The sequence below is a fragment of the Aquarana catesbeiana genome, linkage group LG01 (assembly GCF_042186555.1).
Source record: "Aquarana catesbeiana isolate 2022-GZ linkage group LG01, ASM4218655v1, whole genome shotgun sequence".
NCBI lineage: Eukaryota > Metazoa > Chordata > Amphibia > Anura > Ranidae > Aquarana > Aquarana catesbeiana.
The window spans coordinates 607,944,025-607,958,569 of record NC_133324.1 but is presented as its reverse complement, the minus strand read 5'-3'; the positions used below and the strand labels follow the sequence as shown (position 1 = coordinate 607,958,569).

Sequence of the window (14,545 nt, the reverse complement as noted above, 5' to 3'; positions counted from 1 at the left end):
AACTCACCATAATGCAGAATCAGTGGGAGCCCCGAGTGTGTCACTAGCCACATCGCCTACAACCAGATGCCATCAGGCGTCCCCAGCAGTCCGTCCTTACATGCAGCCTGTGTCACATCAAATGCAGCCTCTGTCACATAAAATGCAGCCTCTGTCCCCCCAAATGCAGCCTCTGTCCCCCCCCCAAATGCAGCCTCTGTCCCCCCCCAAATGCAGCCTCTGCCCCCCCCAAATGCAGCCTCTGTCCCTCCCCAAATGCAGCATGCCTGTGTCCCATTACATGCAGCATGCTGTGTCCCATTAAATGCAGCCTCTGTTCCCATTAAATGCAGCCTCTGTTCTCCAAATGCAGCCTCTGTCCCCCCCAAATGCAGCATGCCTGTGTCCCATTAAATGCAGCCTCTGTCCCCCCCAAATGCAGCCTCTGCCCCCCCCAATGCAGCATGCCTGTGTCCCCCCCCCAAATTAAGCCTCTGTCCCCCCCCCAAATGCAGCCTCTGCCCCCCCAAATGCAGCCTCTGCCCCCCAAAATGCAGCCTTTGTCCCCCCCAAATGCAGACATGCCTGTGTCCCCCCCAAATGCAGCATGCCTGTGTCCCATTAAATGCAGCTCTGTTCCCCCAAATGCAGCCTCTATCCCCCCAAATGCGGCCTCTGTCCCCCCCAAATGCAGCCTCTGTCCCCCCCAAATGCAGCATGGCCAGTGTCCCCCCCAAAATGAAGCCTCTGTCCCCCCATGCAGCCTCTGCCCCCAATACAGCCTCTGCCCCCCAAATGCAGCCTCTGTCCCCCCCAAATGCAGCCTCTGTCCCCCCCAAATACAGCCTCCTTCCCCCCAAATATGCAGCCTCTGTCCCCCCAAAATGCAGCCTCTGTCCCCCCCAAATACAGCCTCTGCCCCCCCAAAATGCAGCCTTTGCCCCCCAAATGCAGCCTCTGTCCCCCCATAAATGCAGCCTCTGTCCCCCCCAAAATGCAGCCTCTGCCCCCCCAAAATGCAGCCTCTTTCCCCCCAAATACAGCCTCTGTCCCCCCCCAATACAGCCTCCATCCCCCCAATACAGCCTCTTCCCCCCCCAAAATGTAGCCTCTGCCCCCCCCAAAATGCAGCCTCTGCCCCCCCAAAATGCAGCCTCTGTCCCCCCCAAATATAGCCTCTGTCCCCCCAAATTCAGCCTCTGTCCCCCCCAAATACAGCCTCTATCCGCCCCCAAAATGCAGCCTCTGTCCCCCCCAATGCAGCCTCTGCCCTCCCCAAAATGCAGCCTCTGCCCCCCCCCAAAATGCAGCATCTGCCCACACCCAAATGCAGCCTCTATCCCCCCCAAAAAGCTGCCTGTCCCCCCAATACAGCCTCTGTCCCACCAAATGTAGCCTCTGTCCCCCCATTCTCCACACAGCAGTACTTACCTTGGTCTCCTGCGGTGTTCTCCTCCTCACACTGGCACCAGCATTCTTCCTGTTTCCTCTCTCAGGCGCAATGAGAGAGAGAAGCAGGAAGTGACATCTGACTCAGGGCAGATGTCAATCAAATCTGAAGTGCGAGTAGCTTCCGCCCGGCGCCTGTAGTATGTATTACTATGGCCGGGCGGAAGCTACTCGGCGCTTCAGAAAACGCCACAAGCGGGCTAAACGCCCACAAATGCAGCGCCACGTCTGCAATCTCGTGATTGCATAGATGTGGCGCTTCCTATAAGTGCAACTGTGTCCGGCGCCCAAACACAGTGCACTTAAGGACATTTTTATCATTTTTTTTTTTTTTAAAGGGCCAGTAATACATTTTTTTTTTTTTTTACTTTTTTTATTTATTTTTTGCTGCCTGGAGGGGGCGGCGCCCAGGCGCCCCCTATGGACGGGCCGCCACTGATATCTACTACTGTGAAGACAGGTTTGTTTGTTGTTGTCCTTCTAAAGAGGCCTGGTGGGCTTCAGTCAGTTGCATTTGATGGACAGTTAAGTGGCATGCTTCTTGCGGTGGCCGATTAGTCTACCATTTGTTAGCATTTACCAACAAAAGCTCTTTTACAAACTCCTCCATTTTATTCAACAATAGGTGTCTGCCTCTCAGGCACTACTCGCATCCAAACACTAAATTGTAAGGGAGGCAGGCTCAACTGGTATTGGCACCAGCATACCATGCATGACACAGGGACACCCAGGTTTCCTCTTCGGGGATCAGGAAGGAATTTTTTACCCCACTGGAGTAAATTGGATCATGATTTGCTGGAGTTTTTTGCCTTCCTCTGGATCAACTGTGGGTATAGGATTGTGTATATAAGATTGTATGATTTTTTCCCCTTTTATTGGTTGAACTAGATGGACTTGTGTCTTTTTTCAACCAGACTAACTATGAAACTAGGTACAGTCCAAGGAGGTTTGCCCGGGACCCAGTAATGGAGACTTATTCCCACTCAAATCACTACAAAGCCTCCAGACTTCAGGATGCAGAACATAATTTATTAAGATTCTGAGAAAACAAATGACAGTAAAACCTCGGTTTGAGAGTAACTTGGTTTGAGAGCGTTTTGCAAGACAATAAATAAAGTTTGACTTGATATACAGTACAAGCGATGTCTTGATATGCAAGTAGTGTCATATCACAACTGAGTATAAAAGAGAAGAGAGGTGCCTCTAAGTGTAGCAATATGGTTACATTTAATGAAGGTACAACATTTAGCAACTCATATGGTTGATGATTAAAAGAGGCACATCTTATGCAGGCATCCAGGGTAAAGCTGTCCACATAGACCATCCTCCTCACCGCCAATCGACATCATCTCTTCCATGCTGCGCTCCATGAGCGGTTCAAGCCACACTTTCAGATTGATCTACTGCAGGGTAGTCTTCCTGGTCACGATTACAGACTGACAGCGGTGAGAGCCGGCAGTGCGGGGAATGGTCTATGTGGACAGCTTTACCCCGAGTGCCTGCATACGTAGATGTGTCTCTTTTAACCACTTCCCGCCCGGCCTATAGCAGAATGGTGGCCGGGCGGTGGTTCTGTTATCCTGACTGGGCATCATATGACGTCCAGCAGGATAACATGCCAGCGCGCACCCGCGGGGACGCTCGGCGCGGTGATCAGTGGTTCTGTGTGTCACTCTGACAAACTGCATCTCCAATCATAGTAAGGAGCCTCTGACGGAGACTCTTTACCACGTGATCAGCTGTGACCAATCACAGCTGATCACAGCGTGAATCAGGAAGTGCCAGTAAACGGCTTTCCTCAGTTTGCGCTGACAGAGAGAGACGATCGGCAGCTCTTTCTGTCAGAGGGGGGTCTGTGCTGATACTCAGCACAGCCCCATCAGATGTGCCACCAACAATGCCAATCAATGCCCATAACTAGCCAGCCAGTGCCCCATCAGAAACGCCTGTCAGTGCCCATCAAAGTGCAAATCAGTGCCCACAACAGTGCTAATCAGTGCTCACCACAGTGCAAATCACAGTGCCAATCAGTGCCCATCAGTAAAACTTGTCATCATCAGTGCTGCCCATGAGTGCCATCCATTAGTGTCCATCAGTGCCACCTGTCAGTGTAAATCAGTGCCGCCTATCAGTGCCCATCAGTGCCGCCTGTCAGTGCCCATAAGTGCCGCCTGTCAGTGCCCATCAGTGCCACCTATCAGTGCCCATCAGTGTTGCCTATCAGTGCCCATCAGTGCTGCATATCAGTGCCACTTATCAGTGCCCATCAATTCTACATATCAGTGCCTCCTCATCAGTATCCATCAGTGCCACCTTATCAGTGCCCGTCAGTAAAGGAGAAAGCAACATTTTATAACATATATAGATAAGAAAGCGCAGCGCTAACCTATAAACATAAGTATATATTATTGGGAATACACTTGTAAAACAAACAGTGATATGTGTAATAAACTAAAGTGAAATATGGGACAACAAAGGGCCACAGTCCATGAACTCTGAATGAGTGGAATGGAGGTCTTCTCCAAGAGTAGAGTACCATAAACCCCAGAAGGGTTAGGTAAGCACTCAGATGGTAAGGCGACCACAGATGGTAAAACACGAGACTCTTCAAATGGAAAGGAGTTAGATACCCTTACCGGATCCGTAGGACGCACCTGCCGTATAGCAGCACATCAGTAGAGCATGGGAAATGATCTTCCGAAGTAACCAAACAAATGTTATCCTGTGGGTCACGGAAACCAGCGAAGAGTAGCCGTCTTGGACAGGAGTTGAGGCACAGTCGCGCACACCCTTCAGCATCACAGCGGGATGGTCAAACAGGAACAATCCGGAGTAGTACCATGGAGGAAGAGAAAAAGGCACTCCACATGGTGTAGGTCAAAAATGGTTTTTATTGGATTAAATCCAAATAGATTAAAAGTGATCACAAACAAAATAAAAATGGCAATGTGGAAAGCTAGAGACGCCTACGCGTTTTGACTACACAGTCTTCAACAAGGGCATAAAAACAACCTCCCCACATTGCACTTACTTATAGACTGTAAAACACTAACAAATTAGCCGGGACCGCCCACAACATGGCAGAACCGGAAGTGAAAAGCTAGTGCCATCATTAAAAATACATAAACAATGTTTATTCAGTATGAGATAACATGGCTATGGACCAGGAATGTGAGAGGGGATCAAAGCATACATATTTACTAATTATATGGCATATAATAGCTCCAAATGTTATACAATCCATCCCCCCTGCGTTCCAGGACTCGCATCCACACCGCGGAAGGGTGGGGGGGACAAGACAGCCGGAAGCCAATCCGCCACTGGTGACTCATCCACCCAACCGCAGTGAACCTGCTAGCCAAGCCTCGCTTGTAATAGGGGAATCGGCCGGTCGGCAAGGACTGACGTCAGCCCTGTCATACGAAGGGTGCGTCAGGACCAATCATGTGCTGGTGGCGGGGAGACTCCCACATAGGCAGCTTGCGCTCCACTCCGCACATGTACGGAGGGAGAAAGCCCGCCATGGAGACATCCTCGTTCCGCCCAGCTCGTAATGATTGGCCGTCTTTATCGACACGGCCAAACCACGCCCCTAAAACTAGCCCCCTCATACTGTAAGGCAGCAATTATCCAGTACAACCTGAGATGTCACCCCAATGGTCCCTCTAACACCAAAGTAATGTAGTACATGCAGATTACCCAAAATGGATGTTTAAACAAACTGTGGGGTAGAGGGAATAATCAAAACTAGGTGTCCATATTTCACATCTCATATGGCCAAAGCAAAGTAATACACGCTCAAGCCCCACAAATGAGTGCAGAGCAACGCCACAATGCCGGCCTCAAAGGGACCCAAAAGTAAAAATAACAGAAGTAAAGAGAAAGTAAAGAACAAATAAAACTATCAATAAAATAAGTCATATCCAAATGTAACCCCCAAGAATAATATAAGAATAAAAGTCCAAATAGCATAAAAATAAAAATAAAGATAACCCCCCCAAAAAAAAAGGGTAGGAGGGTAACACGTATCCCCCACAAGGCATATATCAGACCCCAAATTATAATGAAAATGACACCTCATGAATCAAAAATTAATAGGTTCAAAACCAAAGGTCCCACAACCAGAGGTGTGTCACGGCTCAAAAAGTAGAGGCGCGCCTCACGCACGGTTGATGAAACAATTAATGTCCCATTCTACATTCATGCCGTACGGCGAGTAGCACCTCAACTCGTAAATCCAAAAAGCGTCGAGCCGCGACACACCCCTTACGCGGGACTCACCCCTCCAATGAGGGACAAACTTATCTATGATCAAAAAGGAAGTACCGATAGGGTCCCTGTTGTGGCACTCCAAATAGTGCCGAGGGACACTATGCTTAGTGCAGCCCCCCTTGATCTTTGCAATATGCTCATTGACCCTAGTAGAGAAAGCCCTAGTGGTGCGCCCGACATATTGTTTCTTGCAAGGGCAAGTAATAAGATACACAACATGTCGGGTGGCACATGTAGTAAAGTGTTTCATGTTGTAATTCCTAGACGTTACTGTAGACTGGAAAGATGTAGTTTTACGTCTACCGCACGTATTGTGCAAACACACGTTGCACTTTCTGCAAGGGAAATATCCCTTGCAGTCCTGGAAGAAGGAGACCTGACGAGGGGGATCGATAGTATTGGGAGCGATTTCACCATGGACGGAGGGTGCGCCACAAAAAATGACACCAGCCCGGTCCGGTAAGACAGGACCCAGTACACGATCATTTTTCAGAACTCTCCAGTGCCGTTCTATAATTCTCTTGATTTCCTTGTGCTGTACAGAGAATGAGGTAAAAAAGGACCACTTAAATCGATTATCATCCTGTAATCTAGAGCGGTCAACCAGAAGTGAGCTCCTCTCTATCACACTGACCTCCTTGATGGTAGCATCTAGGCCAGAGGGCCTATAACCTTTCTCCACAAATCCCTCCCTGAGAATCCGGGATTGAGACTGAAAGTCCTCCATGTTATTACAATTACGTCGCATGCGAAGAGAAATTGTCCCTTGGGGACCGATCTAAGCCATTGCTGATGGTGACAGCTGTCTACCGGGATATACCCGTTACGATCGGTAGGTTTAAAAAATGTTTTGAGGACCAGTTGGCGATTAACCACAGAGATCTCTAGGTCTAAGAAGTGAATCTTCTCCAAACTGGCCTCAAAGCTAAGGGAAATGTTTCTATCGTTATTATTCAGGTACTGCATATATTCCTCCAAAGAACTCAGGTCACCCTTCCAAAGGAGGAGGATGTCGTCTATATACCTGGCCCACAGCACCAACTGAGGTGGTCTGCGGGCATAGACGACATCCTCCTCCCATAGGGCCATGAAAAGGTTGGCCAAACTGGGGGCATACTTAGCCCCCATGGCCACACCCTTAATCTGAGAATAATAGGTTCCATGGAACCAGAAGTAGTTATGTTCTGTAGCGAACCTAAGTAGTTCCATGACATAATTCCGATGGATCAGGGGAAGCCCAGAGTCCCTAGAGAGGAACAGATCCACAGCAGCCATACCCTGATCCAATGGAATAGATGTATAGAGTGCAGAAACATCCGCAGTTGCGAGGAGAAGGCCATCCTGATATTCAACTCTCTCTAATAGATTAATAGCTGCCCTTGTGTCCTTCAAATAGGAAGGCATTTGTTTGACCAAGGGTTGGAGATAAAAATCTATATACCTTCCGATTCGTGAGGTCACCGAATCTATCCCACTTACGATGGGACAGCCGGGAGGGTTGGTAGAATTTTTGTGGACTTTCGGAAGGTAATAGATGACCGGTATTCGAGGGGTTAGGGGTACGAGAAACTCCCTCTCCTTTTGATTAAGAATATTTAGAGAGAATCCCTCATCGATCAGGGCCAAAAGGGCTCGTTTATATTCTTGCGTGGGGTCATTGGGGAGGATACTGTATGTACTTCGATCACTAAGTAATTGATTCATTTCGGCAATATAGTCCTCCTTATCCAGGACGACTATCCCGCCGCCTTTATCGGCCGGGCGGGTGACAAGGTTATTTCTGTCACAGAGAGCATCAATCCCGGCCGCAATGGCTGGATCCTGATGCATCCTCTTGACGTGGACTTTCTCAAGGTCATGTAAGACCAAATCTTTAAAAACATTAATGGAATGGGAAGTGTTATTGGGGGGGTTAAAAAGTGACGAGTGTGTAATCTCACTCCGTATCGTGCCTCTAGTAACGGATGCGGGCATAGATAGAAAATGCCTCTGTATGTTGAGCTTGCGGATGTATTTGTGTACATCCACAAAACTAGAAAATTTATTAAGCTTTCTCGGGGGAACACATTTGAGCCCTTTATCAAGGACATATTTCTCATGGTCAGTAAGATTGACTTTACTCAAATTGAAGACTCCAGAACCTAATGTGACCTTTTTCTTTTTCCTCCATTGCAATTGCCACCCCCCTCTGCACCCTCTTTTGTTTTTGGACTTCGGGGGGGGTTGTAAATAGGTTTGTGAAAACCCAAACCGTGGGGGAGACCAGAATGATTGTAGTAATATGATGTTCTATTGTAGTCGTCATCCCCACCATCATCATAATCAGAATAGTTGTACTGTGCCTCACGTGAACCCTCATCGCGAAGCGCAGCATAACGATTGTTGGTCTGCATAGGGGTGCCATAGCCATAATCCTCACTAGTATAACCCATCCTGGAATCATATCTGGGTCCATATACTCCATGATGGGGCTCTTTACCCCTATTCCCAGTATTTCCTCTACCCCTACCATTGGGTTGTCTACCCCTCTGGCCCGAGAGTTGCCGTCCAGTAGGCAACTGTAGGAATCACCAGTTCGACCCCTAGGGGCAGAAGGGTATCTCCCCCGACTCGGCTCTCTAGGTGGATAATTAATCTGGGGTAAGGTCCTAGGGGTAGGAGTACTGGTGCCATGTTCAGTAGGTCTCCCTATCCTGGGGGGGTCATAAATTAATCTCCTATCCGGGTTACGGGCACCGTGTTCCATATTATCGACAGGTAAACCAGTGAGTCCTGGGTCCACTCCCTGGGCTATCTTTTTCTGCCAACCAAAAACTAGACCATTTTTGTAATCTGTAACATCACGATTATACTTTTTTTGTTTTTTATTCCTTTGATCTTTCTCCTCTTTTTCCAAAAAGGTCGTAAGGTTAGCAGAATGGGAGATATATTCAGGTAGTCCTTTGGATGGTGAGAGTTTCTCCTTGAGAACCTTGATTTCAGAGTCAAGTGCATCGATCCGCTTTCTCTCCACTAAAAAGCCGATCAGCTTGATGCCCGCTTCATTAAAATATCAAAACCAAGGTTCAAGGTCGGAGTCCCCCTGTTGAGGGAAGATATCCCACCGTAAACCTCTCGGGACCATCTTCTCCTTGATATACTGTTCTAAGAAAGTGATGTCCCATTGTATATGTAATTCAGTGGTCATAAGATTTTTAAGTCTTAAAAATAGTCCACTCATCTCGGTATCAATGTTATTTAAAACAAAAACACCATCCGTGTTGATGGACCTAGTGGTCCTATATTCGAACACGTCCATAGTGGGGTGAGGAATTAAACCAAGGTGGCTGCAGCAAATAAAGGGTCAAAACAATTAAACAAGGATAAAGGAAAATGCTGCGCTACCCAAAAACAGAACACTAAGTGACAAAAGCAGCTAGCACACGGACAAACAAAGTCCAAACGTGATATAGATAAGAAAGTGCAGCGCTAACCTATAAACATAAGTATATATTATTGAGAATACACTTGTAAAACAAACAGTGATATGTGTAAAAAACTAAAGTGAAATATGGGACAACAAAGGGCCACAGTCCATGAACTCTGAATGAGTGGAATGGAGGTCTTCTCCAAGAGTAGAGTACCATAAACCCCAGAAGGGTTAGGTAAGCACTCAGATGGTAAGGCGACCACAGATGGTAAAACACGAGACTCTTCAAATGGAAAGGAGTTAGATACCCTTACCGGATCCGTAGGACGCACCTGCCGTATAGCAGCACGTCAGTAGAGCATGGGAAATGATCTTCCGAAGTAACCAAACAAATGTTATCCTGTGGGTCACGGAAACCAGTGAAGAGTAGCCGTCTCGGACAGGAGTTGAGGCACAGTCGCGCACACCCTTCAGCATCACAGCGGGATGGTCAAACAGGAACAATCTGGAGTAGTACCATGGAGGAAGAAAAAAAGGCACTCCACATGGTGTAGGTCAAAAATGGTTTTTATTGGATAAAATCCAAATAGATTAAAAGTGATCACAAACAAAATAAAAATGGCAATGTGGGAAGCTAGAGACGCCTACGGGTTTCGACTACACAGTCTTCAACAAGGGCATAAAAACAACCTCCCCACATTGCACTTACTTATACACTGTAAAGCACTAACAAATTAGCTGGGACCGCCCACAACATGGCGGAACCGGAAGTGAAAAGCTAGTGCCATCGTTAAAAATACATAAACAATGTTTATTCAGTATGAGATAACATGGCTATGGACCAGGAATGTGAGAGGGGATCAAAGCATACATATTTATTAATTATATGGCATATAATAGCTCCAAATGTTATACAATCCATCCCCCCTGTGTTCCAGGACTCGCATCCACACCGCGGAAGGGGGGGGGACAAGACAGCCGGCAGCCAATCCGCCGCTGGTGACTCATCCACCCAACCGCAGTGAACCTGCTAGCCAAGCCTCACTTGTAATAGGGGAATCGGCCGGTCGGCAAGGACTGACGTCAGCCCTGTCATACGAAACGTCAGCCCTGTTATAACAGAAACAAAGAAAACCTTTATTTTTTTCAAAAATGTCTGTATTTTTTAGTTTGTTTAGCAAAAAATAAAAACCCCAGTGGTGATCAAATACCACCAAAAGAAAACTCTATTTGTGGGAAGAAAATGATAAAAATTTAGTGTGGGCACAGTGTTTTATGACCGCGCAATTGTCATTCAAAGTGCGACAACGCTGAAAGCTGAAAATTGTCCTGGGCAGGAAGGGGGGAAAGTGCCTGGTATTGAAGTGGTTAATCATCAACCATGTGAGTTGCTAAATGTTTTACCTTCATTAAATGTAACCATATTGCTACACTTAGAGGCGCCTCTCTTCTCTTTTATACTCTGTAGCTCCTGCTGGATTTTGCTTCTAATCCCCTTGTGGAGGCTGCCATTTGTGGATGGACATTTTATGGTTACACAACCTACCACATCGTTATAATCTTTTTTATATGGACTATAAACTGAAGGACTTATGAATAAATGGTTGTGGAACGAATCATTTGAGTTTCCATTATTTCTTATGAGAAAATTTGCTTTAATATAAGAGTGCTTTGGATTACAAGCATGTTTCCAGAACAAATTATGCTCGCAATCCAAGGTTTTACTCTAGTTTTCTCAATATCAGTCATCAACCCTGGAGCCCCTCACTATGGTTAAGGTTATAAACCTAGGTGACACATACACTGTTCACAATCCTGTCAGCCAGTGTTAAAATAGAAATTTTAAAATATATACGGTATATATATATTCGTTTTACATACAGTATGTACTATTGTTATGCCCTCAGAAAACTACTGCTGTCAGAAAAAGTCCTTTTTTTATTTATATTAGAGTGGTGGCTGCAGGAATGAAGATTGAGCGTCCAAATCCAAATATTTCCAGATCCAAAGTGATACTTCATCAAAGGGATCCTGGAAATGAGAAGACTGGAAAAAGGTAATTTACATATATATTTTTTAATGTGTAAACAATTATCATTTTCTTGAAAGCTACTTGCTTGAAAGATAGTAGTAATTTTCAGCATGTTGTTGCTGTTTTTGCTTACATTTCTGTCAGCTCACTTTCTTTACTGTATCAAAATTACGGTTACAAACAGAGGGAACCCATCCAATTTGCTTTCCCAAGACCTCCTTCTGTAAATGAATTGCTATGTCTGTGCACTATGCTTTCAAGAAAGTTATAAATCCAGGTACACGCGTGCCAAAAGGTCAACTTGTTCAGCAGGAAACTCATGAAATTGAGTGGATTTTTTTTTGGATTACACTATTGGACTTCTAGTTTTTAATTTTTTTATGTTTTGGCATAACACATTTTTTGGGGCAGTCCACCAAATATGTGAAAATGATTCCTTTGTTTTTCAACCTCTAAAACGTTGTGAGGGATACACTGGGAATGTATGGGGGCTTTGGGGAACAAGTACCTCATCATAAGGCTTTGGTAGTTGGCTTCAATGGCTAATGCCTCGTACACATGGTCGGAAACTGGGAAACTAGGTCCGACATACTTGCCGCAGACTTCCGGCGGACTACCGCCGGACTTTCTGAACGGACGGACTTGCCTACACACGACCGGACTTTCCGGAATCCGGTCTTCCCGACGGACTTCCGCCGGACTTTCAGAATGAATGGACTTTCCCACACACGGACAAGTCCGTTCATTTTGAACGTGACTCGGGTACGACGGGACTAGAAAAGGAAGTCAATCTCGCCGCTTCTATCGGCGAGATTGAAACCTTGCGAGCCCCGTCGCAGGCATCCCAGGCCCTTAGGTCTGGTATGGAACTGTAAGGGGAACCCCCTACACCGAAAAACCGGCGTGGGGGTCCCCCCAAAATCCATACCAGACCCCGACCCGAGCACGCAGCCCGGGGGTGGGAAAGGGGGTGGGGAAGAGCGAGCGCCCCCCCCCCTCCTGAACCGTACCAGGCCGCATGCCCTCAACATGGGGGGGTGCTTTGGGGGAGGGGGCGCCCTGCAGGGCCCCCCCACCACAAGGCACCTTGTGCCCATGTTGATGAGGACAAGGGCCTCTTCCCAACAACCCTGGCCGTTGGTTGTCGGGGTCTGCCAGCGGGGGGCTTATCAGAATCCGGGAGCCCCCTTTAATAAGAGGGCCCCCAGATCCCGGCCCCCCACCCTATGTGAATGAGTATGGGGTACATGGTACCCCTACCCATTCACCTAGGGAAAAAGTGTCAATAATAAAACACACTACACAGGTTTTTGAAGTAATTTATTAGACAGCTCCGGGAGGTCTTCTTCCGACTTCGGGGGTCCCTCCGGTTCCTCTTCTCCCGGTGTCCGGTTGGTTCTTCTCCGCTCTCTCTGGCCTCTGTTCCCGGTGTCCCAGTTCTTCTGCCGGCTCCTCCACTGTCTTCATGCCGCTCTTTTTGCCAGCGGAGGCCCGGACTTCTGGCTTCTTCTCTTCTTCTCTTCTTCCGATGTTGACACGATGGTCTCTCCGGCTGGACTGCTCTCTGAAGGCTCCGTTGTGACTTATATAGGCGGAGACCCCGCCCCCTTATGATGTCACAGTCCCTGGGCATGAGAGCGTCGTGTCAACATCTGGAGAAGAGAAGAGGGAAGAAGACAAGAAGCCAAGAAGTCTGGACCTCCGCTGGCAAGAGAGCGGCCTGAAGACAGCGGAGGAGCCGGCCGAAGAACTGGAACACCGGGAGAAGAGGCCAGAGAGAGCGGAGAAGAACCAACCGGACGCCGGGAGAAGAGGAACCGGAGGAACCCCCGAAGCCGGAAGAAGACCCCCGAAGCCGGAGGAAGACCCCCCCAGAGCTGTTTAATAAATTATTTAAAAAACCTGTGTAGTGTGTTTTATTATTGACACTTTTTCCCTAGGTGAATGGGTAGGGGTACCATGTACCCCATACTCATTCACATAGGGTGGGGGGCCGGGATCTGGGGGCCCTCTTATTATAGGGGGCTCCCGTATTCTGATAAGCCCCCGCCTGCAGACCCCGACAACCAACGGCCAGGGTTGTCGGGAAGAGGCCCTTGTCCTCATCAACATGGGGACAAGGTGCTTTGTGGTGGGGGGGCCCGCAGGGCCCCCCTCCCCCAAAGCACCCCCCCATGTTGAGGGCATGCGGCCTGGTACGGTTCAGGAGGAGGGGGGCACTCGCTCATCCCCACCCCTTTCCTGACTGGCCAGGCTGCGTGCTCGGATCGGGGTCTGGTATGGATTTTGGGGGGACCCCCACGCCGGTTTTTCGGCGTAGGGGGTTCCCCTTACAGTTCCATACCAGACCTAAGGGCCTGGAATGCCCCCCGCGCTCGCTGCAATAGGAAAATTTGTTTTTCCTATTGCAGCGAGTGCGAGATGCAGTACCCTGCTCCTCCATCGTATCTGGTCCTTCGGACCAGCATACAGATGAACGGGCTTTCCGTCAGGAACTGAGTCTGGCGGAGTTACGACGTAAAGATTTAAAGCAATTTTCAAATCTAAAGTACGTCGGATTTCCGACCGAAACGGTCCGTCTGAAGTCCGATGGAGATCACACACAGTCGGATTGTCCGCCGGATTTGGTCCGGCGGCGTCCGTCGGACTTTTGTAGGCGAAAAGTCTGACCGTGTGTACGCGGCATAAGGCTTGGTTCACACCTATGTGTGTGGAAGTGGGTGCGGAAAGCACAGCGATTCCCACCTCCGCAACCACCCGCAGTATAAACTGCGCAGGGCTGCCATTCATTCTGAATGGCATCCCCATGCATGAAAAATAGCAGTGCGTGTGCAGGAACCATGGTCAAAATGATCATGCAATTTTTCTGTGGGCCGCGTTTTGAAAAAGGTGCATGCACCTTTTTCTGTGGGAAATGCAGGCACAGCAGCTTATTGAAATGAATGGGCTGCCATGCCCATCCAAAGGCGGCCCGCAGAAACGATATGGTGTGAACCTAGGGTAAGACTTTGATCAAACCTTTTGAAATATGTTCCATTCGAAGGGCAGGAGGTGGAGCCTAGTGGAGCAGACATGCATTGTTAGAGCTCCACACCGCTGAGGAGAGAAGAGAAGGACAACGCGGAGCCTGCAGGCTCAAAAGGTATCCATTTGAACCTTTTTGCCCCAGGGAACAAACTGTGAAAGTTTGGGCAGGAAATATGGTACTGGAAGGAAACCGTGGCAGAAATAAAAATCACCTCACAAAGAGCTCACAGGCACTCACTGCAGCTGAAGCAGCTCCAGTCACCTCACAAGATACAGCACCAGGGCGCTCTCACAGACAGAAAATGTCACAGCAAGACTCTCCATTTGAGTCAGATACAGAACAAATTCTCTCACAAACTTCTCCACAAGCCTCCTCA

General features: G+C 48.1%; 1 protein-coding gene across 7 annotated transcripts in view; it reads left to right on the top strand.

The window, feature by feature from the left end:
* LOC141108094 (beta-1,4-galactosyltransferase 1-like) overlaps positions 1-14,545 on the top strand; it is a 431,706-nt gene that overhangs the window by 224,556 nt on the left and 192,605 nt on the right. For 6 of the 7 annotated variants that reach the window (XM_073599387.1, XM_073599370.1, XM_073599345.1 and 3 more), the window contains one exon: positions 11,061-11,165. The exons of the other annotated variant lie outside the window; for it this stretch is intronic. In XM_073599387.1, the coding sequence (XP_073455488.1) occupies positions 11,061-11,165 (105 nt within the window). The remainder of the gene's footprint in view (positions 1-11,060; positions 11,166-14,545) is intronic. 7 annotated transcript variants of the gene reach the window in all.